Source organism: Coregonus clupeaformis, chromosome 17 (assembly GCF_020615455.1).
Source record: "Coregonus clupeaformis isolate EN_2021a chromosome 17, ASM2061545v1, whole genome shotgun sequence".
NCBI lineage: Eukaryota > Metazoa > Chordata > Actinopteri > Salmoniformes > Salmonidae > Coregonus > Coregonus clupeaformis.
The window spans coordinates 73,440,822-73,467,657 of NC_059208.1; the positions used below are offsets into that span (position 1 = coordinate 73,440,822).

At 42.1% G+C, this 26,836-nt stretch overlaps 1 protein-coding gene across 3 annotated transcripts in view; it reads left to right on the forward strand.

Annotated features, from left to right (window-relative positions):
* Positions 1 to 26,836, forward strand: part of LOC121533767 (ubiquitin carboxyl-terminal hydrolase 13-like) — a 72,824-nt gene that overhangs the window by 6,207 nt on the left and 39,781 nt on the right. For 2 of the 3 annotated variants that reach the window (XM_041839989.2, XM_041839990.2), the window contains exons 2-10: positions 173 to 298; positions 8,666 to 8,726; positions 11,149 to 11,270; positions 15,478 to 15,620; positions 18,765 to 18,949; positions 19,176 to 19,270; positions 19,475 to 19,671; positions 20,051 to 20,122; positions 20,489 to 20,582. In XM_041839989.2, the coding sequence (XP_041695923.1) occupies positions 173 to 298; positions 8,666 to 8,726; positions 11,149 to 11,270; positions 15,478 to 15,620; positions 18,765 to 18,949; positions 19,176 to 19,270; positions 19,475 to 19,671; positions 20,051 to 20,122; positions 20,489 to 20,582 (1,095 nt within the window). Of the gene's footprint in view, positions 1 to 172; positions 299 to 8,665; positions 8,727 to 11,148; positions 11,271 to 15,477; positions 15,621 to 18,764; positions 18,950 to 19,175; positions 19,271 to 19,474; positions 19,672 to 20,050; positions 20,123 to 20,488; positions 20,595 to 26,836 lie in introns of all 3 variants that reach the window. The other variant, XM_041839988.2, reaches the window with a different exon arrangement.

The window sequence follows — 26,836 nt, forward strand, 5'->3', positions numbered from 1 at the left end:
CTAGTAGGTTAAACCGACACCTCTGTGCATTTAGCATGTCAACACTTCTTACAAAAACAAGTAGTGATGAAGTCAATCTCTCCTCCACTTTGAGCCAACAGTCTGGTGTTGGCTGACCACTAGAATGTGTGTGTGTTGCATGTTATTCACCACATGTTGTTTTTGTCCACAGGAGTCTGAGGGAGGCTTGTATGTGTGTATGAACACATTCCTGGGCTTTGGCAGAGAACATGTGGAGAGACATTACCGTAAAACCGGACAGAGTGTTTACATTCACCTCAAACGCCATATCAAAGAGGTAAGGGGTCATACCATGTGCTTAATTCTATATTGGTCTACATTTACAGTGCAAACAGTACATACAACACCTTTGTGTTCAGTTTTGGCAAAAAACATTGAAGGAAAATATATAGAACTGATAAGAGGCTGGCTTGTAAATTCTCTAGGGGATTTTAAAGGAACATTTACAAAAATATCAACTTCATATTCATCATCTTCAGCACCACCCTAACATCAACGTATGTGAAAACAGCACGTTTCTATGTTTTGGAGTAAAAAAGATAGAGGAAGAAAAGTGTTTTGATGACATCATCCGGAAACACTTTTGACATTATCTGGTACTTTACTAACCGTTGCCTGCTTATAGTTGGTTAAAATCACATGATGCACACTGACATCATCTGGTGTGCCTCTTTCTGACTACAAAACATATAAACCTTCACACATGTTGATGTTGTGGTGATGCTGGAGATGATGAACATGAAGTTGAACATTTAAAAAAGTAATCCTTTAACTAATACTTTTTTGGTCCTATGCGCTTATTCATTTGGAAGTCCCCTATCTTCAGATTTGTTAGGTTCAACCAATACAGCGGTCTGCTTCGTGCGTGCCTTGTTGTATTCTGACATGAAGTATTGCACAGACAGGCACACTGTAACCTCACCATTTCAGATGAGTCTGTGATGGATCATTGTATGTAAGCCTATCATAGTCCTGCATGCGAGTGTGTTCCATCCCTTTTCCTTATTTTGGCCCTTTTGGTAACGTTCTTTCCCTAACATGACCTCCATTGATTTTCATTGAGACTGTCACTCTGATAATCCTCAACAATTTAAACCGCCTCCTGAGAAATGCTTTCAGTGAATAATCTTTGAGTCATCTAATTTTATTGGTAGCAACCCGCTTATTATATATACAGTGGGGGAAAAAAGAATTTAGTCAGCCACCAATTGTGCAAGTTCGAGGCCTGTAATTTTCATCATAGGTACACGTCAACTATGACAGACAAATTGAGAAGAAAAAAAATCCAGAAAATCACATTGTAGGATTTTTAATGAATTTATTTGCAAATTATGGTGGAAAATAAGTATTTGGTCACCTACAAACAAGCAAGATTTCTGGCTCTCACAGACCTGTAACTTCTTCTTTAAGAGGCTCCTCTGTCCTCCACTCGTTACCTGTATTAATGGCACCTGTTTGAACTTGTTATCAGTATAAAAGACACCTGTCCACAACCTCAAACAGTCACACTCCAAACTCCACTATGGCCAAGACCAAAGAGCTGTCAAAGGACACCAGAAACAAAATTGTAGACCTGCACCAGGCTGGGAAGACTGAATCTGCAATAGGTAAGCAGCTTTGTTTGAAGAAATCAACTGTGGGAGCAATTATTAGGAAATGGAAGACATACAAGACCACTGATAATCTCCCTCGATCTGGGGCTCCACGCAAGATCTCACCCTGTGGGGTCAAAATGATCACAAGAACGGTGAGCAAAAATCCCAGAACCACACGGGGGGGGACCTAGTGAATGACCTGCAGAGAGCTGGGACCAAAGTAACAAAGCCTACCATCAGTAACACACTACGCCGCCAGGGACTCAAATCCTGCAGTGCCAGACGTGTCCCCCTGCTTAAGCCAGTACATGTCCAGGCCCGTCTGAAGTTTGCTAGAGTGCATTTGGATGATCCAGAAGAGGATTGGGAGAATGTCATATGGTCAGATGAAACCAAAATATAACTTTTTGGTAAAAACTCAACTCGTCGTGTTTGGAGGACAAATAATGCTGAGTTGCATCCAAAGAACACCATACCTACTGTGAAGCATGGGGGTGGAAACATCATGCTTTGGGGCTGTTTTTCTGCAAAGGGACCAGGACGACTGATCCGTGTAAAGGAAAGAATGAATGGGGCCATGTATCGTGAGATTTTGAGTGAAAACCTCCTTCCATCAGCAAGGGCATTGAAGATGAAACGTGGCTGGGTCTTTCAGCATGACAATGATCTCAAACACACCGCCCGGGCAACGAAGGAGTGGCTTCGTAAGAAGCATTTCAAGGTCCTGGAGTGGCCTAGCCAGTCTCCAGATCTCAACCCCATAGAAAATCTTTGGAGGGAGTTGAAAGTCCGTGTTGCCCAGCGACAGCCCCAAAACATCACTGCTCTAGAGGAGATCTGCATGGAGGAATGGGCCAAAATACCAGCAACAGTGTGTGAAAACCTTGTGAAGACATACAGAAAACGTTTGACCTGTGTCATTGCCAACAAAGGGTATATAACAAAGTATTGAGAAACTTTTGTTATTGACCAAATACTTATTTTCCACCATAATTTGCAAATAAATTCATTAAAAAATCCTACAATGTGATTTTCTGGATTTTTTTTCTCATTTTGTCTGTCATAGTTGACGTGTACCTATGATGAAAATTACAGGCCTCTCTCATCTTTTTAAGTGGGAGAACTTGCACAATTGGTGGCTTTCCCCCCCCACTTTATTGTGTATATTACTATCACTTAAAATATCACCTAATATCACTGGAAGGCCACCAAAAATTCAGAAATGTTCATCCCCAACTACAACATTTTCCATCTAGATAGAACTGCCAAAGGGGGTGGAGTTGCAATCTACTGTAGAGATAGAGCTCTGCAGGCTATCATACATCCAGGTCTGTGCCCAAACAGTTTGAGCTCCTACTTCTAAAAATCCACCTTTCCAGAAATAAGTTTGACTGTTGCCGCTTGCTACAGACCCCCCTCAGCCCCCAGCTGTGCCCTGGACACCATATGTGAATTGATTGCCCCCCATCTATCCTCAGAGTTCGTACAGCTTGGTGACCTAAACTGGGATATGCTTAACACCCCGGCCATCCTACATTCCAAACTAGATGCCCTCAATCTCACACAAATTATCAAGGAACCTACCAGGTACAACCCTAAATCCGTAAACATGGGCACCCTCATAGATATCATCCTGACTAACTTACCCTCTAAATACACCTCTGCTGTCTTCAACCAGGATCTCAGCGATCACTGCCTTATTGCCTGCGTCCGTTAACAGGTCCGCGGTCAAACAACCACCCCTCATCACTGTCAAACGCTCCCTAAAACACTTTAGCGAGCAGGCCTTCCTAATTGACCTGGCCCAGGTATCCTGGATGGATATCGATCTCATTCCGTCAGTAGAGGATGCCTGGTTGTTCTTTAAAAGTGCTTTCCCCTCAATCTTAAATAAGCATGCCCCATTCAAAAAATTCAGAACTAAGAACAGATATAGCCCCTGGTTCTCCTCAGACTTGACTGCCCTTGACCAGCACAAAAACATCCTGTGGCATACTGCATTAGCATCGAATAGCCCCCGCGATATGCAACTTTTCAGGGAAGTAAGGAACCAATATACACAAGCAGTTAGGAAAGCAAAGGCTAGCTTTTTCAAACAGAAATTTGCATCCTGTAGCACTAACTCCAAAAAGTTTTGGGACGCTGTAAAGTCCATGGAGAATAAGAGCACCTCCTCCCAGCTGCCCACTGCACTGAGGCTAGGAAACACTATCACCACCGATAAATCCACAATAATCGAGAATTTCAACAAGCATTTTGCTACGGCTGGCCATGCTTTCCACCTGGCTACCACTATCCCGGTCACCAGCCCTGCACCCTCCACTGCAACTTGCCCATGCCACCCCCCCCTCTTCTCCTTCACACAAATTCAGACAGCTGATGTTCTGAAAGAGCTGCAAAATCTGGACCCCTACAAATCATCTGGGCTAGACAATCTGGACCCTTTTTTTCTAAAATTAGCCGCCGAAATTGTCGCAACCCATATGACTAGCCTGTTCAACCTCTCTTTCGTAACGTCTGAGATCCCCAGAGATTGGAAAGCTGCCGCGGTCATCCCGCTCTTCAAAGGGGGTGACACTCTAGATCCAAACTGTTACAGACCTATATCCATCCTGCCCTGCCTTTCGAAAGTTTTTGAAAGCCAAGTTAACAAACAGATCACCGACCATTTTGAATCACATCGTACCTTCTCCGCTATGCAATCCGGTTTCCGAGCTGGTCATGGGTGCACTTCAGCCATGCTCAAGGTCCTAAACGATATTATAACGGCGATCGATAATAGAATACTGTGCAGCCGTCTTCATCGACCTGGCCAAGGCTTTCGACTCTGCCAACCACCGCATTCTTATTGGCAGACTAAATAGCCTTGGTTTCTCAAATGACTGCCTCACCTGGTTCACCAATTACTTCTCAGATAGAGTTCAATGTGTCAAATCGGAGGGCCTGTTGTATGGACCTATGGCAGTCTCTATGGGGGTGCTACAGGGTTCAATTCTTGGGCCGACTCTTTTCTCTGTCACCCCGCTCCTCCGCACACTCCACTGTCTTCCAGTTGAGGCCAGTTGAGGCTCGCATCTACTACAAGACCATGGTGCTTGCCTACGGAGCTGTGAGGGGAACGGCACCTCCTTACCTTCAGGCTCTGATCAGACCCTACACACAAATGAGGGCACTACGTTCATCCACCTCTGGCCTGCTAGCTCCCCTACCTCTACGGAAGCACAGTTCCCGCTCAGCCCAGTCAAAGCTATTCGCTGCTCTGGCACCCCAATGGTGGAACAAGCTCCCCCACGACGCCAGGACAGCGGAGTCACTGACCACCTTCCGGAGACACTTGAAACCCTACCTCTTTAAGGAATACCTGGAATAGTATAAAGTAATCCTTCTTCCCACTGGCTATCATAATTTGAATGAACCAATTTGTAAGTCGCTCTGGATAAGAGCGTCTGCTAAATGATGTAAATGTAAATATCAATGATGTCGCTCTTGCTGCTGGTGATTCTCAGATACACCTCTACGCAGACGACACCATTATGTATACATCTGGCCCTTCATTGGACACTGTGTTAACAAACCTCCAAACGAGCATCAATGCCATACAGCACTCCTTCCGTAGCCTCCAACTGCTCTTAAACACAAGTAAAACTAAATGCATGCTCTTCAATCGAACGCTGCTGGCACCCGCCCACCCGACTAGAATCACTACTCTCGACGGGTCTGACCTAGAGTATGTGGACAACTACAAATACCTAGGTGTCTGGTTAGACTGTAAACTCTCCTTCCAGACTCACATTAAGCATCTCCAATCCAAAGTTAAATCTATAATCGGCTTCCTATTTTGCAACAACGCCTCCTTCACTCATGCTGCCAAACATGCCCTCGTAAAACTGACTATCCTACCGATCCTTGACTTCGGCGATGTCATTTACAAAATAGCCTCCAACACTCTACTCAGCAAATTGGATGTAGTCTATCACAGTGCCATCCGTTTTGTCACCAAAGCCCCGTATACTACCCACCACTGTGACCTGTACGCTCTTGTTGGCTGGTCCTCACTACATATTCGTCGCCAAACCCAATGGCTCCAGTCCATCTATAAATCACTGCTAGGCAAATCCCCGCCTTATCTTAGCTCATTGGTCACCATAGCAACACCCACCCGTAGTATGCGCTCCAGCAGGTATATCTCACTGGTTATCCCCAAAGCCAACACCTCCTTTGGCCACCATTCCTTCCAGTTCTCTGCTGCCAATGACTGGAACGAACTGCAAAAATCTCTGAAGCTGGAGACTCTTATCTCCGTCACTAACTTTAGGCATCAGTTGTCAGAACAGCTTACCGATCACTGCACCTGTACACAGCCCATCTGTAATTAGCCCATCCAACTACCTCATCCCCATATTGTTATTTATTTTGCTCATTTGCACCGCAGTATCTCTATTTGCACATCATCTCTTGCACATCTATCATTCCAGTGTTAATACTAATTGTAATTATTTTGCACTATGGCCTATTTATTGCCTTACCTCCATAACATGCTACATTTGCACACACTGTATATATATTTTCTGTTGTATTTTTGACTTTGTTTTGTTTTACCCCATATGTAACTCTGTGTTGTTGTTTTTATCGCACTGCTTTGCTTTATCTTGGCCAGGTCGCAGTTGTAAATGAGAACTTGTTCTCAACTGGCTTACCTGGTTAAATAAAGGTGAAATAAAAATACAATAAATAAACTCACTTTTCTGTTTTCCTGACAAATGTATATAGCCATGTAGTTCTTACAGCAACAGATCAACTACAGTGAGGGAAAAAAGTATTTGATCCCCTGCTGATTTTGTACATTTGCCCACTGACAAAGAAATGATCAGTCTATAATTTTAATGGTAGGTTTATTTGAACAGTGAGAGACAGAATAACAACAAAATAATCCAGAAAAACGCATGTCAAAAATGTTATAAATTGATTTGCATTTTAATGAGGGAAATAAGTATTTGACCCCCTCTCAATCAGAAAGATTTGTGGCTCCCAGGTTTCTTTTATACAGGTAACGAGCTGAGATTAGGAGCACACTCTTAAAGGGAGTGCTCCTAATCTCAGTTTGTTACCTGTATAAAAGACACTTGTCCACAGAAGCAAGCAATCAATCAATCAGATTCCAAACTCTCCACCATGGCCAAGACCAAACAGCTCTCCAAGGATGTCAAGGACAAGATTGTAGACCTACACAAGGCTGGAATGGGCTATCGCCAAACAGCTTGGTGAGAAGGTGACAACAGTTGGTGCGATTATTCGCAAATGGAAGAAACACAAAATAACTGTCAATCTCCCTCGGCCTGGGACTCCATGCAAGATCTCACATCGTGGAGTTGCAGTGATCATGGGAACGGTGAGGAATCAGCCCAGAACTACACGGGAGGATCTTGTCAATGATCTCAAGGCAGCTGGGACCATAGTCACCAAGAAAACAATTGGTAACACACTACGCCGTGAAGGACTGAAATCCTGCAGCGCCCGCAAGGTCCCCCTGCTCAAGAAAGCACATATACAGGCCCATCTGAAGTTTGCCAATGAACATCTGAATGATTCAGAGGAGAACTGAGTGAAAGTGTTGTGGTCATATGAGACCAAAATGGAGCTCTTTGGCATCAACTCAACTCGCCGTGTTTGGAGGAGGAGGAATGCTGCCTATGACCCCAAGAACACCATCCCCACCGTCAAACATGGAGGTGGAAACATTATGCTTTGGGGGTGTTTTTCTGCTAAGGGGACAGGACAACTTCACTGCATCAAAGGGACGATGGACGGGGCCATGTACTGTCAAATCTTGGGTGAGAACCTCCTTCCCTCAGCCAGGGCATTGAAAATGGGTCGTGGATGGGTATTCCAGCATGACAATGACCCAAAACACACGGCCAACGCAACAAAGGAGTGGCTCAAGAAGAAGCACGTTAAGGTCCTGGAGTGGCCTAGCCAGTCTCCAGACCTTAATCCAATAGAAAATCTGTGGAGGGAGCTGAAGGTTCGAGTTTCCAAACGTCAGCCTCGAAACATTAATGACATTAATCTGCAAAGAGGAGTGGGACAAAATCCCTCCTGAGATGTGTGCAAACCTGGTGGCCAACTACAAGAAACGTCTGACCTCTGTGATTGCCAACAAGGGTTTTGCCACCAAGTACTAAGTCATGTTTTGCAGAGGGGTCAAATACTTATTTCCCTCATTAAAATGCAAATCAATTTCAAAAAATTTTGACATGCGTTTTTCTGGATTTTTGTGTTCTTATTCTGTCTCTCACTGTTCAAATAAACCTACCATTAAAATTATAGACTGATCATGTCTTTGTCAGTGGGCCAACGTACAAAATCAGCAGGGGATCAAATACTTTTTTCCCTCACTGTAGGTCTGTTCTCTATTTGGAATCGATCACAGTAGGAGAAATTGGAGGTTCAGTTGTAAACAACAACCTTAGCTGCTACGGTTTCCTCTTGGTTCTAATTGACCCCAGATAAGCCCCCCTGTAAGTGATTCTATTTCCATGCCTGGATCTGTCCAGAAACAGCTGGCCGCATTCTGCCTTCTCCTGTGTCTGCTGTTTTCCCATGAGGCCAGTTGGTCCCAGAGTGCGTCAGCATTCTTCCTGTCTGTTTGATGTGTCTGCCTCCCTGCCCTATTGCACAATTGATGGGCATCCACCTGAACCCGATTGGATCAGAAGGACCCAGTCAGTTCACAATGAATGGGCTCGTAGCCTTAGCTAGTGATTTTAAATGTTGACAGTCTACTGATTCTACTCTATTGATTGTAAAAAGGACATGGTTTCATATTGATTGATTTATCCATGTGTGCATTTCTATGGTTGATACTGTTATAATTGACAGTTTGTCAGCCAACACTAGACTGTTGTATTAGTGTTGATAAACCAACATTACATTTACCAAAACAGTTTTGGTATTCTTACTTGTAAAGGTAATAATTTTTTGAAAATGATGGAAGTTTCATGGCTTGCTTTGAGATATTTAGACTACCTGTTGACTTGTGTTTCCCACAGAAACCTACAGGTGCTGCAGGGGGTGCCATCCCCAGAAGAAGAAACGGAAAAGTGTTCCTAGGTAAGCCTGATACTTGTATTGTCCTAAAAACTACTCGTATATCATCATGGGGAGTTCCCCTTAAACTCAATCTCCTGATGGCTTATTTACAGGACTTTGGTTATATGGCAGTAGCCCTACACTGGCCCCACACTCTTTTGCCTAAAGTGACATCTTCCCATGTCCAGAGTCGAGGCCCGGGCCCCCAGTCATTTACTGCCGCCCAACTCTAAATTTAGCTCATTTATTTGTATATGCAGTTAGTAACCGTTCTAAATCCAAAGTGCCACATGCCCGACCTGGCCTACTCCCCTCCTGCAGGGGGGTTAGTTTAAAGTGGGCCACCCCTGCCTGTCACTCGGCCGTCCTCAGCTGCTGCGCCCTGTCAACCCCACCAGCTGACACACTTATGCCATTGGCCACAATGACCGGACCGTACCAGGTTACTGACCCCTGAGTATTCTATACAATTCTTGACATTCTGTTGTGAAATTGTTAAACGAGGACTTTGCATCATACTACTCTCAGTAGAACTCAACAGCTCTGCAGCTGTGACATCTAACCCTAAACCCTAGTCCGGGTTAGCCTCACTTACTAGATGTACAGTACCAGTCAAAAGTTTGGACACACCTACTCATTCAAGTTTTAAAAAAAAAGAAGAAGATTTTCTACATTGTAGAATAATAGTGAAGACATCAAAACTATGAAATAACACATGGAATCTTGTAGTAACCAAAAAAGTGTTAAACAAATCAAAATATATTTGAGATTCTTCAAAGTCGCCACCCTTTGCCTTGATGACAGCTTTGCACACTCTTGGCATTCTCTCAACCAGCTTCACCTGGAATGCTTTACCAACAGTCTTGAAGGAGTTCCCACATATGCTGAGCACTTGTTGGCTGCTTTTCCTTCACTCTGCGATCCAACTAATCCCAAACCATCTCATTTGGGTTGAGGTCGGGTGATTGTGGAGGCCAGGTCATCTGATGCAGCACTCAATCACTCTCCTTGGTCAAATAGCCCTTACACAGCCTGGGGTCTGTTTTGGTTCATTGTCCTGTTGAAAAACAAATGATAGTCCCACTTAGCGCAAACCAGATGTGATGGTGTATCGCTGCAGAATGCTGTGGTAGCCATGCTCGTTAAGTGTGCCTTGAATTCTAAATACCAGCAAAGCACCTCCACACCATCACACCTCCTCCTCCATGCTTCACGGTGGGAACCACACATGTGGAGATCATCCATTCACCTACTCTGCGTCTCACAAAGACACAGCGGTTGGAACCAAAAATCTCAAATTTGGAATCATCAGACCATAGGACACATTTCCACGGGTCTAATGTCCATTGCTCTTGTTTCTTGGCCCAAGCAAGTCTCCTCTTCTTATTGGTGTCCTTTAGTAGTGGTTTCTTTGCAGCAATTCGACCATGAAGGCCTGATTCACGCAGTCTCCTCTGAACAGTTGATATTGAGATGTCTGTTAGTTGAACTCAGAGACGCATTTATTTGGGCTGCAATCTGAGGTGCAGTTAATTACCGATATCTGAGGCTGGTAACTCTAATGAACTTATCCTCTGTAGCAGAGGTAACTCTGGGTCTTCCTTTCCTGTGGCGGTCCTCATGAGAGCCAGTTTCATCATAGCGCTTGATAGTTTTTGCGACTGCACTTGAAGAAACTTTCAAAGTTCTTGAAATGTTCTGGATTGACTGACCGTCATGTCTTAAAGTAATGATGGACTGTCGTTTCTTGCCATAGTATGGACTTGGTCTTTTACCAAATAGGGCTATCTTCTGTATATCACCCCTACCTTGTCACAACACAACTGATTGGCTTAAACGCATTAAGAAGGAAATAAATTCCACAAATTAACTTTTAACAAGGCACACCTGTTAATTGAAATGCATTCTAAGTGACTACCTCATGAAGCTGGTTGAGAGAATGCCAAGAGTGTGCAAAGCTGTCATCAAGGCAAAGGGTGGCTACTTTGAAGAATCTCAAATCTAAAATACATTTGGATTTGTTTTACACTTTTTTTGGTTACTACATGATTCCATGTGTGTTATTTCATAGTTTTGATGTCTTCACTATTATTCTACAATGTAGAAAATAGTAAAAATAAAGAAAAACCCTGGAATGAGTAGGTGTGTCCAAACTTGACTGGTACTGTATATTATTAAGCCAGCTAACATGGACGCTCAAAGATTCAAGAAATGCAAGTACATTTTTGTATTTGATAACCCACCTGTCAGTTACACTCTAACAAATCACATGATATCAGAAATGCATTAATCACCTGAAACACCTACTATATTCTATCATATGTATTTGATCCTATCTAGCCAAGCCAAATGCTTCGTGAAAGGCACAGGCCAATCAATGGTATGAATCATCAGTCACTGTTTTATGGTAACTGAATGTCAATGTCTGCTTCCTCTCTTGAAGATTTAGAACTAAACTGTGATTTTAACGGAGATGAGTATGTGTGTGAAGACGAGGCCAAGCTCGTCATATTTCCAGACCACTTCGAGATCCCCTTACCAAATATTGAGGAGTTGCCTGCACTGGTCAGTGAGTGTGGGCCCGTGCCCTCTGTGTGCCATATATTCTGAAGGGAAACGGTGGTTCACGTACCATCCTTTGCCTTGCTTATCATGTTTTCCGATGCCATAGGTATCATGTGCTTTTCTTTTTGTTGCATATGCTGTGTTATTGTTTTGTTCACCACAGGGTCTTATGGTTGTAAAAGCCATTCTGTGCATGTATGGATAAATCGGTAACACTTTACTTGACATCCAGTATCGTAATACGGTCATAACCTGTCATAATTTGGTCATATATCTGTCATGACCCATATATTTACACCTGTTGTGACATGTATTGCATTATTTTATGGCTGGTTATGACGCCTACATAAGAGTGTCAACTCACATTTATTCAAATTTAGTTTTTTCCCTGCCAAGAAGTTTCCTTTCGTTTGAAAGTTTGTTTCTTAAATCCTTTGTTGTAATGAGTTTTTAGTCATGTTTTTTTCATTTTAAATAACTTGTAGAAAATACACTATGACCCTGTCATGAAGCATTATGACCATCCTGTGTCATTTTACTTGGACTAAGAAAATAGACTTTCTGACACTGTCGAAGCATTATGACCATCATAATCATATAAGCAAGATAGGCCTATTATGTACATCCCCTTATGTCAGTCATCAGTCAAAAAGAGGGTGTCTTGTCCTGCTCCTGAAATCTGATCCGGCATTCATCCCAGTCATCAGCAACAGAGCATTGGGGTAGGCGCATGTGTTGACATGTAGGCTATGGTGTAATGAATGTTTTGCGTTGTGTGGTAGGTTTTGTGGGTTTTTACACTCATGTAGGTGTCATAACCTGCCATACAATATGTCACAACAGGTCTAAATATGTCATGACTGTGTTATGACCATATTATAACTGGTTATGACAAGTTATATCAGCTGTTATGACATATTATGACATGGTATGATGCTGGGTGTCAAGTAAAGTGTTACCGATAAATCAAATCAAAGTTTATTGGTTGCGTACACAGATTTGCAGATGTTATCGCAGGTGCAGTGAAATGCTTGTGTTTCTAGCTCCAACTAAATAAACAGTACACACATATTCCAAATTTAATAAATTAAGACATATCAGAACGAGCAATGTCAGAGCACGGAATATATGCAGTATCTCACAAAAGTGAGTACACCCCTCACATTTTTGTTAATATTTGAGTATATCTTTTCATGTGACAACACTGAAGAAACTTTGCTACAATGAAAAGTAGTGAGTGTACAGCTTGTATAACAGTGTACATTTGGTGTCCCCTCAAAATATCTCAACACACAGCCATTCATGTCTAAACCGCTGGCAACAAAAGTGAGTACACCCCTAAGTGAAAATGTCCAAATTGGGCCCAATTAGCCATTTTCCCTCCCCTTTTTCAATGGACTCATTAGTGTTACAAGGTCTCAGGTGTGAATGGGGAGCAGGTGTGTTAAATTTGGTGTCATCGCTCTCACACTCCCTCATACTGGTCACTGGAAGTTCAACATGGCACCTCATGGCAAAGAATTCTCTGAGGATCTGAAAAAAAAGAATTGTTGCTCTACATAAAGAAGATTGCCAAGACCCTGAAACTGAGCTGCAGCACAATGGCCAAGACCATATAGCGGTTTAACAGGACAGGTTCCACTCAAAACAGGCCTCGCCATGGTTGACCAAAGAAGTTGAGTGCACGTGCTCAGCGTCAAATCCAGAGGTTGTCTTTGGGAAATAGACGTATGAGTGCTGCCAGCATTGCTTCAGAGATTGAAGGGGTGGGAGGTCAGCCTGACAGTGCTCAGACCATACGCCGCATACTGCATCAAATTGGTCTGCATGGCTGTCGTCCCAGAAGGAAGCCTCTTCTAAAGATGATGCACAAGAAAGCCCGCAAACAGTTTGCTGAAGACAAGCAGACTAAGGAAATGGATTACTGGAACCATGTCCTGTGGTCTGATGAGACCAAGAAACTTATTTGGTTCAGATGGTGTCAAGCGTGTGTGGCGGCAACCAGGTGAGGAGTACAAAGACAAGTGTGTCTTGCCTACAGTCAAGCATGGTGGTGGGAGTTTCATGGTCTGGGGCTGCATGAGTGCTGCCGGCACTGGGGAGCTACAGTTCATTGAGGGAACCATGAATGCCAACGTACTGTGACATACTGAAGCAGAGCATGATCCCCTCCCTTCGGAGACTGGGCCGCATAACGACCCCAAACACACCTCCAAGACAACCACTGCCTTGCTAAAGAAGCTGAGGGTAAAGGTAATGGACTGGCCAAGCATGTCTCCAGACCTAAACCCTATTGAGCATCTGTGGGGCATCCTCAAACGGAAGGTGGAGGAGTGCAAGGTCTCTAACATCCACCAGCTCCGTGATGTCGTCATGGAGGAGTTGAAGAGGACTCTAGTGGCAACCTGTGAAGCTCTGGTGAACTCCATGCCCAAGAGGGTTAAGGCAGTGCTGGAAAATGATGGTGGCCACACAAAATATGTACACTTTTTACACTGTTATACAAGCTGTACTCTCACTACTTTACATTGTAGCAAAGTGTCATTTCTTCAGTGTTGTCACATGAAAATATATACTCAAATATTTACAAAAATGTGAGGGGTGTACTCACTTTTGTGAGCTATTGTATATACATATAATGTATATACATTTACACTGAGTATACCAAACATTAGGAATACCTTCCTAATATTGAGTTGCAAGTGACATCAATAAGGGATCATACCTTTCACCTGGTCAGTCTGCCATGTTTTATACACTCAGTGTATATACAGTAGTAGTGTGTAAAGATAGTATGGACAGTATATGAATAGAAAAGGTGTGTACAGCAGTAGTTATTAGTGGTACAATTGCAGTAGTGATTCCAGTGGTGCGAAGCAGGGTTGGGGTCAATGCCATTTAAATTCCAGTCAATTCAGGAGGTACACTGAAATTCCAATTTTCTTCAATGCTTTTCAATTAAAGAACAGTTGGAATTGGAATTTGGTTTACTTGACTGAATTGACGACAAACCTGGTATGAAGTAACACTGGTTGTGTTAAGCATATGCCTATATACATTTAGTATAATTTTTTTTACATTTTAGTCATTTAGCAGACGCTCTTATCCAGAGCGACTTACAGTTAGTGAGTGCATACATTTTTCATACTGGCCCCCCGTGGGAATCGAACCCACAACCCTGGCGTTGCAAGTGCCATGCTCTACCAACTGAGCTACAGGAGGGACTAGTGGGCAGGACTGTTGGGAAGGACTGTTGCTTCCTAACAGTAGCTTAGATAGTAGTAGTAGTAGTAGTAGTAGTAGTAGTAGTAGTAGTAGTAGTAGTAGTAGTAGTAGTAGTAGTAGTAGTAGTAGTAGTAGAGTAGTAGTGGTAGTAGTAGTAGTAGTAGTAGTAGTAGTAGTAGTAGTAGTAGTAGTAGTAGTAGTAGTAGTAGTAGTAGTAGTAGTAGTAGTAGTAGTACTGTAATAACAATGAATTTAGTCTGTCCCCTTTTATATCTACATTATAATCTTTTAAATATCTGCATCAAAATGAAGGAAATTTTACTTAAAAATACGGATTTTGATAACATATAACATATGCCATTTAGCAGACGGTTTTATCCAAAGCGACTTACAGTCATGCGTGCATACATTTAACGTATGGGTGGTCCCGGGAATTGAACCCAATACCCTGGCGTTACAAGCGCCATGCTCTACCAACTGAGCTACAAAGGACCACATGTTATTACTTTATCCGTTTAAGTTATTACATTATTAATAAAATACGTTTTTACACACCTGATAATGTAATAAGTTATTACCATATCTGGGGGAAATTATTACGTTATCATTCAACCGTTTTAATAAGTTATCAGGAGATTTAATAGATTATCTGTTTTTTGTTAGGTTAATAAAAAAACACATATTACATGATTAAAAGTGACCTTATTTGGTGTTATTACGTTATCCCCTGTTACAGGCTTACTCTCCTACCAGTGCTAGTGAAAGACAAATCAGCGAGACATTATAATGATACTCTATTATATGATTTAACACAGTTTCAGGAACATATACTGTCTCATCCTCACTGATCTAATTGGGATCAGGTTATATATCCTCCTGTATGCACAACAGTCCTAGACCTGTTACTAGTCCTAGTCTTATTATGTCAGTGATCTCCCCAGTCAGTAGATCTAATGGCTCGTGTGTGTCCCATGACGCCCAGGTGACAATAGCCTGCGATGCCGTGCTCAACGCCGCGTCGGCCTACAAAAAACAGGAGCCCGACTCCTGGGAGGAGGAGATCCAGGTTTCCAAACATGCCAGGAGTCTCCGACAGCAGGACAACGGCGTGAGGATCCCACCCAGGTAAATAACTGCCTACTGATTGGACTGACAACTGTTATGCAATGATGTAGAAACACCAATGTGGTGGACGGTGGCTTCAGACCAACGTCCCCGTCAGCCATCTGTAGAATATGGATGTCTGGTGTAATTTTGTGCGCTTGTGTTTCTGCTAGTTTGTGGGTCCTCTGGTGTTTCTTGTGTGGTTTAGGGGGTCCTTCTGAGTTACTTAATGCAGGGGTTCTCTAACTTTTTGGGTCCGGCGACCACTTTTGTGATAGCAAATTCATCAGGGACCCCTTCATGATCAGAACAACTCGAGTGAGATATATAAAATAGCATACAAGGAGTTTTACTATGACTTTGGCAGTGCATGGCCGGATTAACCAAGTCTCTGGACCTGGGAAGGAAAATGTTTAAAGGCCTGCCTCTTGGCATCGGAGAGAAAACGTTGCCGTTTTCAAGCTAATTTCATGCAATTGTTTTTTATTATTATTTTTACTTTTACCCCCCTTTTTCTCCCCATTTTCGTGATATCCAAATGGTAGTTAGTCTTGTACGGACTCGGGAGAGGCAAAGGTCGAGAGGGCAGAGAGATGTTTGGTTGTTGCAGCTTTAAAGCTAATATCCTGCAATACTACACATTTTGCCGTGAGGCATTGAGAAAACGTTGCTGTTTTAAAGGCCCAGTGCAGTCAAAAATGTGATTTTTCTGTGTTTTATATACACAGAGTATACAAAACATTTAAGAACACCTGCTCTTTCCATGACAGGCTAACCAGGTGAATCCAAGTGAAAGCTATGATCCCTTATTTTTGTTACTTGTTAAATCCACTTCAATCAGTGTAGATGAAGGGGAGTAGACACGTTAAAGAAGGATTTTTAAGCCTTGAGATAATTGAGACATGGATTGTCTGTGTGCCATTGAGGGTGAATGGGTAAGACAAAAAATTGAAGTGCCTTTGAATGAGGTACAGTAGTAGGTGCCAGGCACACAGGTTTGAGTGTGTCAAGAACTGCAACGCTGCTGGATTTTTCACGCTTAAGTTTCCAGTGTGTATCAAGAATGGTCCACCACCCAAAGGACATCCAGCCAACTTTACACAACTGTGGGAAGCATTGGAGTCAACATGGGCCAGCAGCATCCCTGTGAAACACTTTCAACATCTTGTAGAATCCATGCCCTGACTAATTGAGGCTGTTCTGAGGGCAAAAGGAACGGGTGCAACTCAATATTGGGAAGATGTTCCTTAATGTTTGGTATACTCAGTATATATTTCCACTCTGAGGCCGGAATAATATTGTGAAAATGATAATGCCCTTTCAGTGTAAGAGCTGTTTGAAAAGACTGCCTGAAATTTCAGCCTGTTTTGGTGACATCACTAGGCGGTAAATTAGTTAATAGACCAGTAAGGAGTTCCAAACCTCTCTGCCAATAACAGCTTGTTTTCAGTTTTCCCGTCCCAACTCAGACCACTCCCAGACAGTCCTACCAAAATGATTGCTTGAGGAATTGCTCTTTTAAGAAGATATTTTAGTTTATCTTTTACATTTTTATTGAAAATAAGGTACTGAATTGTTACCCAGAAATTATTTGATATTTATACTGAACACAAATATAAATGGAACATGCAACAATTTCAACGGTTTTACTGAGTTACAGTTCATATAAGGAAATCAGTAAATTGAAATAAATGAATTAGGCCTAATCTATGGATTTCACATGACTGGGCAGGGGTGCAGCCATGGGTGGGCCTGGGAGGGCATAGGCACATTTTTAGAGTGGCCTTTTATTGTCCCCAGCACAGGTGCACCTGTGTAATGATCATGCTGTTTAATAAGCTTCTTGATATGCCACACCTGTCAGGTGGAAGGATTATCTTGGCAAAGGTTAAATGCTCACTAACAGGGATGTAAACACATTTGAGATGAATAAGCTTTTTGTGCATATGGGAAATTTCTGGGATCTTTTATTTCAGCTCATGAAACATGGGACCAACACTTTACATGTTGCATTTATATTTTTGTTTAGTATAGATAAAAAAACGGCTGCGTTGGACCTTTTTAAAGCTTGAATTAAAGTGCATTTATGTAAAAAAAAGGTACAATAATTGGGGTGGGGAATACAAGAGGTATTGTGTTGAAAAATAATTTATGGAATACTGTCGATACCAATATCCCTGTGAGCCTTCCAGGCCCATGTTGTCCAGGGTTAAGAACATAAATTATAAATTAGTATTACATTGTATTGCACCCTCAACTTATTCCACGGATCCCAAAATGTGTTTATTCTGTTAGTAATATGCATGAAAACAATTAAATGTAGAATAAAAAAAAATATATATATTTTAGAGATCTGGCTGTGGAACCCCTGCAGTACCTCTGCGGACCCCACTTTGGGAACACTTTACTTAATGTCCCTCCACTTTACTTGTGGGATTCTGCCCCCATATCAAGGAATCTCTCCTGGTTTAATATTCCAAAGGACACATAGGCCTACATACCCAGAAAGACTATGCTCTCTTTCTGATTTATTAAACTGGCTTGGTCGCCATAGGTAGACGTCTCAGCAACTGGTCAAGCAATTTCCTGTGCTGAGGATGGTAATTATGAACGGTAGGGAAATTAGATGGGTGCAAATGCGGCTGGGCCACTCTGTAGATGAGACTGAAGGTTACCACACTAAATATAACCCCAAGCAGACAACAATTGCAGACAGACACCCATGTGCAGCTGCATCAACTTTGTCACTCTTTGAGGTGCACAAAACATGATGGGACACACCAGAGCACTTGGATTAACTTGGCTGACCCATTTCTCAGCAACTTTCAAATCAACAGGTGTTTTCTTAGGTGTCTGAAGCCAAGTTACTCTGTAATGTTAGTGCTTTTTGCCTGACATGGAAGTTACTCCTATTATTTAGCATTAAGAAGCACTAGCGTTAAGAAGTGCTTTATAATGAGAAATGTTAAACACACGAGTGTCCTACCCTTTTTATTGAACATAATTCAGGTCAATAAATTAACTCCAATGAGAGAGAATGCTTTTCGACCATTCTTGCCATTTTGTCCTGCAAGGAATAACAACACTGAAAAAAATATATAAGAGCTAAGCTATTTAGCAACATGTGATATGACTGAATGTTTCCCCGTTCCCCTCTCTTTTCAGTGGCTGGAAATGTCAAAAGTGTGAGATGAAAGAGAACCTGTGGCTGAACCTGTCGGACGGAGCGGTGCTTTGTGGGAAGTGGTTCTTTGATGGTGCCGGAGGAAACGGCCATGCCTTGGACCACTTCAAAGACACCAACTTCCCCCTGGCAGTCAAGCTGGACAACATCACCCCAGACATAGCAGGTCAGTGACACATATTGGGGAAAACAAACTTGGCCTGATTTCAGTGTTTTAATTCTTCCATTAGTATAAAGCAGACAGCCCCTATTAAACTGTCCCTTGAGTTGTGTGTTGTGTATAAATTGACCATAAATCTCCTTCAATTTGTTGTTTTGTAAGTAATCAGTGTAAATGTATGAGTAGCAATTAACTTGTAACTAGGTTTAACTGTTTTGATTTTCTCTCTCAGATATTTATTCGTTCGATGAAGAAGAAGCAGTCCTGGACCCACAAATATCCGAACACTTGCAACACTTTGGAATAGACATGATACAGATGCAGTGGGTATGTCTCACCATCGTTGTAGGAATACAATTTGTGATTTTCAACAAATACTGCCTGTCAATGTCACCAAAAGTAACCTATTTCAAACAGCCATTTCCATTTCACAGAGAATGTGGGCCTAGAATAATATCAACCATCTCTGGGTATGGCTGGACCCCCATTTTGAATGTCCACTCCCTCCTTTTATTCCATTGATTTGAATAGGATGGAACAGAAAATGGCCACCACAACACAAACAACATGCGGCCACGAGTCAGTGAGTGGGAGGTGATCCAGGAGTCTGGCATGAAGCTGAAGGCAGTGTATGGCTCGGGTTTCACGGGCATCAAGAACCTGGGCAACAGCTGCTACCTGGGCACCACCATGCAGGTCCTCTTCAGCATCCCTGAGTTCCAGAGGGCGTAAGTATCACTAGCATCTGGGAGGGTGTGGGAGAGGGATAGAGGGAGAGTGAGAGAGAGGCATCCAGAATGGACCAGAATTAACATACTAAATCAGGACGTTGGTGGGGGGAGGGGTCATGTTTCGCCCTCATACAACAACACCGATAAAGATGACTATGAAAGAAAAGTGACTTGACCTAAAGGTCTTATTACACGTTTTGTACACATCTATTGGATAATAGTTGCACAACAATACCTACAGTACTGTAAGTGGCAGGCTTATACGAGTGGATGAACGTAGTGTTCAATCTCATATTTTCCCTCTAAAAAATCTCTCCTGGACTCATACGATTTATTTTACAGTAGCATGTGTATGATGTCTGTTTTTAATCTCTAGGTATGTTGGAAATCTACAGAGGATATATGACTACTCACCTCTTGACCCCAGCACGGACTTCAGCACACAAATGTAAGTAAATGCACAGTTAAATAACATTGTTGTCATGTTTATGACCTTCACCATGTTGATTTTGATTTAGCTTGTCACATAAATCAGCAAGTTGTTTACCACTGGTGTTTCCCAATCTATTTTGTTCTTAGTAGTTTGAGTAGCTGTTAAAATGCAAGCATGTGTAATGAGTCATATGTGTTTGGTCAATCATTTAATTGCTTTCCTTTTTTATTTGTATGTTGATGGTGGAGATGGTGTTAGCAAACAGCTTTTGTTCTTAGTCAAGTTTGAGCAGCTATTACAATGCGAGCTTGTGTAATAGGACAGGCCATATTGGTTTGTCACTAATCCATTGGTTTCCTTTTGTTTTTGTTTATCCACCAGGGCTAAACTGGGCCACGGACTCCTCTCAGGCATGTACTCCAAACCACCAATGAAATCCGAGCTCATTGAACAGGTGACGAAAGAAGAATACAAGGTATTAGACTGGGTACGTTCAGCTCGATATCTGGGTATAATGTGAGCATGCAAAATTACAGACTGACAACTGGCAATTTGGGAGATGAGAGTGTATTTGTTTTGTTTTGTGGTTTCCAGATAAGTAGGCGAAAGAGCTGTGGGCAACTAGTGTACTGTACTTTTCCTCTCTAGTCATTATTCAGCCGTTTAGTTTTTTTTAACTTCTAGTAATGCAAGTGTAATATAATGAGGAGTCTGCATTCAGGTCAGAACAGAATGTTATTGGTTTCCGATCGTCCTCATTACATGAACAAGCAAAAATAAGTCTATGCTGGTAGTGTGAACAATGCATAAGCATTTGCAAAAACGTCTTTGTTCTGCTCTGTCTTCATTACTTTTTCCTCTGTTCACATTTCTTGATATAAAAAAATAAGTTGCGGAATAGTCGCTAGAAAAAACCCAGACACATTGAATCGAGATGAGTATGAGCTTTGCCTCTATGACACAATGAGTACAGTTACATGCACACAATTATACGATTATTGTGGATAGTCAGATTAATAATATAATAGTTTGTTTAAAATGTTTACATGCTTTGCAAGAATAATGATTTCCCTAATCTGTTTACGTGGACACATCTGAAATCGGGCTACTTGATGGGACTTTAGATAAATGCAGAAAATCGCCAATCAAAATAAACGTTTTAATACCATGACTGTTATTTTTGCGAAGTCTATTTGATTCTGAGTATGGACATATAAAGTTTGTAAATCAAATCAAATCAAATTTTATTTGTCACATGCACCGAATACAACAGGTGTAGACCTTACAGTGAAATGCTTACTTACAAGCCCTTAACCAACAATGCAGTTTTAAGAAAGAAACCAAAAAAAATCATACAAAAATACAATATAAAAGAATACAAAATAAAAGTAACAAATAATTAAAGAGCAGCAGTAAAAATAACAATAGCGAGGCTATATACAGGGGGTACCGGTACCGAGTCAATATGCGGGGGCACCGGTTAATTGAGGTAATATGTACATGTAGGTAGAGTTATTAAAGTGACTATGCATAGATAATAAACAGAGAGTAGCAGCAGCGTAAAAGAGGGGGGGAGGGCAATGCAAATAGTCTGGGTAGCCATTTGATTAGATGTTCAGGAGTCTTATGGCTTGGGGGTAGAAGCTGTTTAGAAGCCTCTTGGACCTAGACTTGGCGCTCCGGTACTGCTTGCCGTGTGGTAGCAGAGAGAACAGTATATGACTAGGGTGGCTGGAGTCTTTGACAATTTTTAGGGCCTTCCTCTGACACCACCTGGTATAGAGGTCCAGGATGGCAGGAAGCTTGGCCCCAGGGATGTACTGGGCCATACGCACTACCCTCTGTAGTGCCTTGCGGTCGGAGGCCGAGCAGTTGCCATACCAGGTAGTGATGCAACCAGTCAGGATGTTCTCGATAGTGCAGCTTTAGAACCTTCTGAGGACCCATGCCAAATATTTTCAGTCTCCTTAGGGGGAATAGGTTTTGTCGTGCCCTCTTCACGACTGTCTTGGTGTGCTTGGACCATGTTAGTTTGTTGGTGATGCGGACACCAAGGAACTTGAAGCTCTCAACCTGCTCCACTACAGCCCCGTCGATGAGAATGGGGGTGTGCTCGGTCCTCTTCTTTTTCCTGTAGTCCACAATCATCTCCTTTGTCTTGATCACGTTGAGGGAGAGGTTGTTGTCCTGGCACCACACGGCCAGGTTTCTGACCTCCTCCCTATAGGCTTTGTCGTCGTTGTTGGTGATCAGGCCTACCACTGTTGTCATCAAATGTGAACCATTTTTAAGATCCATACTTTCAGTTTTTTCGTATTTACTTCACATAAGAGGGGAGGTTTGCACTGCTGGTGCTGGCACATGCGCAGATCAAATACACTGCTGGAAAGCTGATTAAGCTGTTTACATGTCCTAATAATTTGAAAGATCGCTCAGAAAACCAGGTGTTTTAATCGACGTATGCTTACTTAAATTTTGACCTTACGCCGATTAAGATAAGCAGAGTAAGGTTTTTACATGACTATTTCCATACTCGGCCTACTGCCGTAATCAGTTTAATATCGAATTATACTCAACAAAAATATAAACGCAACATGTAAAGTGTTGGTCCCATGTTCCATGAGCTGAAATAAAAGATCCCAGAAATGTTCCATACGCACAAAAAGCTAATTTATCTCAAATTTGTTTACATCCCTGTTAGTAAGCATTTCTCCTTTGCCAAGATAATCCATCCACCTGACAGGTGTGGCATATCAAGATGCTGATTAAACAGCATGATCATTACACAGGTGCACCTTGTGCTGGTGACAATAAAAGGCCACTCTAAAACGCCATATATGTCTGAAGTTTTGAGGGAGCGTGCAATTGGTATGCTGACTGCAGGAATGTCCACCAGAGCTGTTGCCAGGTAATTGATGGTAATTTCTCTACCATAAGCCGCCTCCAATGTCATTTTAGAGAATTTGGCAGTACGTCCAACCGGCCTCACAACCGCAGACCACGTGTAACCACGCCAGCCCAGGACCTCTGCATCCGGCTTCTTCACCTGTGGGATCGTCTGAGAACAGCCTCCCGGACAGCTGATGAAACTGCGGGTTTGCACAACCGAAGACTTTCTGTACAAACAGTCAGAAACTGTCTCAGGGAAGCTCATCTGCATGCTCGTCGTCCTCCCCAGGGTCTTGACCTGACTGCATTGGGGAAAATGGCAGACATGTGGGCGAGCGGTTTGCTGATGTCAAGGTTGTGAACAGAGTGCCCCATGGTGGTGGTTGGGTTACGGTATGGACAGCGAATACAATTGCATTTTATCGATGCCAATTTGAATGCACAGAGATACCGTGACGAGATCCTGAGGCCTACTGTCGTGCCATTAATCCGCCACCATCACCTCATGTTTCAGCATGATAATGCACGGCCCCATGTCGCAAGGATCTGTACACAATTCCTGGAAGCTGAAAATGTCCCAGTTCTTCCATGGCCTGCATACTCGCCAGACATGTCACCCATTGAGCATGTTTGGGATGCACTGGATCGACATGTCCGACAACGTGGTCGTCAATATCCAGCAACTTCACACAGCCATTGAAGAGGTGTGGGACAACATTCCACAAGCCACTATCAACAGCTTGGTCAACTCTATGTGAAGGAGATGTGTCGTGCTGCATGAGGCAAATGGTGGTCACACCAGATACTGACTGGTTTTCTGATCCACACCCCTACTTTTTTTTAAAAAGGTATCTGTGACCAACAGATGCATATCAGTATTCCCATTCATGTGAAATCCATAGATTAGGTCCTAATGAATTTATTTCAATTGACTGATTTCCTTATATGAACTGTAACTCAGTAAAATCTTTGAAATTGTTGCATTTATATTTTTGTTCAGTGTATTAGTGTGCATGTAAACATACTCAATGTGAGATTTTACAGCGCTACGACCTTTTAAAATTGAGTCTTAAAATCCATAAGTCCATAAGTGTTCCACTTGAATTTCTCAGAAAACACTTGGTTGTCTCGACTGATCGCGTGTCAATGTTTATGATATTAGCTTATTCCGAAATTTAAGACTGATATTCTATATTAATGTCTAAAATGGCTTCTCTCTTTTAGCTCATTTACCTCGTAGATAATAATCTGATTGGACTTGATAGGTGAGAGCAGCATGTTTCAAACTACAGTACTTTCACCTATGTGGTTACAGTGCCTTCAGAAAGTATTCACCCCCCTTTTTCCACATTTTGTTATGTTACAGCCTGAATTTAAAATTGATTAAATTGAGATTTGTTGTCACTGGCGTACACACAATATTCCATAATGTCAAAGTGGAGTAAAATTTTACAAATTAATAAAAAATGAAAAGATGAAATGTCTTGAGTGAATAAGTATTCAACCCCTTTGTTATGGAAAGCTCAGGAGTACAAATTTGCTTAAGTTACATAGTAAGTTGCATGGACTTGCTCTGTGTGCAATAACAGTGTTTAACATGATTTTTGAATAACTACCTCATCTCTGTACCCCAAACATACAAGTATCTGTAAGGTCCCTCAGTCGAGCAGTGAATTTCTGTTCAAATATATTTTATTGAACACACACAAGAATGGTGTATAGGTATGAAAGACATGTGTACAGTTCTTATCTAAACATAAGAGAACAGACATGAACAACAAGACCCAGAGTTCTGGACACAAAACAAATATTACAAAACACGACATACAGAACAGGGACAGGTAGAAAGAAAAAGGGTAGATGTAACCCCCCCACTTATACCCCCCTTGTTCCCCCCCCAAATTTGGTAGAGGGCGCTTCCCCCCCCCCTTATTCCACCCTATTCCCCTCCCGACTGCTCGAATGTCGGGGCCAGCACACGCTGCCCAAAGGTAGATTACAATATGACAATTGAGAGTGCGTTAAAAAGTACAAATTCACAGTGCCGACTGGTCCAGGTAAGAGAGGAAAGGCTGCCAGATTTGATCAAATGTTGATAATTTATTGTTCAGAATATATCTAATTCTTTCTGTTTGCCAATTCGCTGAGCCATAATTTGGTAGAGGGCGCTTCCCTCCTTTTCCAAAACAACAAGATTAATTTTTTTGCCGAAATGAGACTGTAAGAGATGAGTTGTTTTTGGGAGTTGGTTAATCCGTTTAGGGAATCGGACACTCCCAGGATTATCAGAAGCGGGTCTGGGTCTATTGAAGTCTCCAGAACTTCAGAGAGGACCCCAAAAATTCCACACCAATAACCATACAGACTAGAGCATAGGGCAAAGCAGTGGAGTAGTGTACCCTGCTCAGCCTGACATTTATCACACATAGGGGATGTATCAGGAAATATCCTATGCAGTTTAGTTTTGGAATAGTGTAATCTGTGTAATACCTTAAATTGTATGAGACGATCTCTGGAGTTAATGGAGCAGGTGTGGATATACTCCAAGCTATCCTCCCAGTCTGCCACCGAAATATCATTTCCTAGTTCTTCCTCCCATTTTGCCTTAATGGCATCAGTAGAGCGTGCGCTAACAGATTGAAAAGCGTCATATAGACGAGATATCAGTTTGTCTGAGGTGGGGCATATTTTTATGCATCCGTCAAACATGGAAGGTTTAGCATTCTCAAATGTTGGGAGGTGTTTTCTAACAGTCTCTAATTTGTAGGTATCTGAAAAAGTTACTTCTGGGAAGGTTATAAGTTTCCCTCAGCGATTCAAAGGAAGCAAAGGTCCCTCCTATATATAAATCCCCTATGGTACTTATCTCCAACTCTCCCCATCGCTCAAAGGTGTTATCAAGGTTAGAGGGGGCAAAGGAGGGATTCCTGGCAACAGGGAGCATGAATGGTATTGGTCTAAGCTCAAAGTGGACTTTAATTTGCTTCCAGATTCGGACTGTGCTATGTATAATAGGATTGTTACGGTAAAGTGACATCTCCAGATTGACAGGTGACAAAATCACAGCACCAATAGAGAAGGGGTGACACTCCTCCCACTCCATGCTAAGCCAGCTGGATGGCGGGGGTGCGTCATCCAGCAAAAACTTAACAGCGCGGAGGTTAGCGGCCCAATAGTAAAATATAAAATTTGGGAGAGACAATCCTCCTTCCATCTTGGATTTACATAGGTGTTTTTTTACCTATCCTGTGTGTTTTATAATCCCAGATGAAAGGATTGATAATAGAGTCCAGTTGTTTATGAAAGGATTTAGGTATGAATACTGGGATGTTCTGGTATAGGTAGAGCAGTTGTGGGAGGAAGACCATTTTAATGGCATTAATTCTTCAGAGCAGAGAAATTGGGAGAGTTCTCTAAAATTGTATGTTTGCCTTGAGATTTTGCATTAGAGAAGGGAAATTCTCTTTAAATAGTAAGGAGTATTGTTTGGTAACTACATTTCCAAGGTAGATAAATTTTTCTGAAGATAACTTAACTTAACTTAACTTAACTTAACTTAACTTAACTGGAAGATGTTCTAGCCAGGAGGTGTTTTGCAACCGTATGGGCATTAATTCACTCTTGTTCCAATTTATTCTGTATCCCGAGAAGGTACCAAACAAATTAATCACCTCAAGAATAGCTGGAATACTAGCTTGGGTTTCTGTTACATAGAGGAGAATATAATCTGCGTATAGGGAAATCTTATTTAGAGTATCTTTAGTATTATAGCCGTGTATTGCTGAATGAGATCTGATCGCTTGAGCGAGAGGTTCAATAATTAGGGCGAGGAGCATAGGC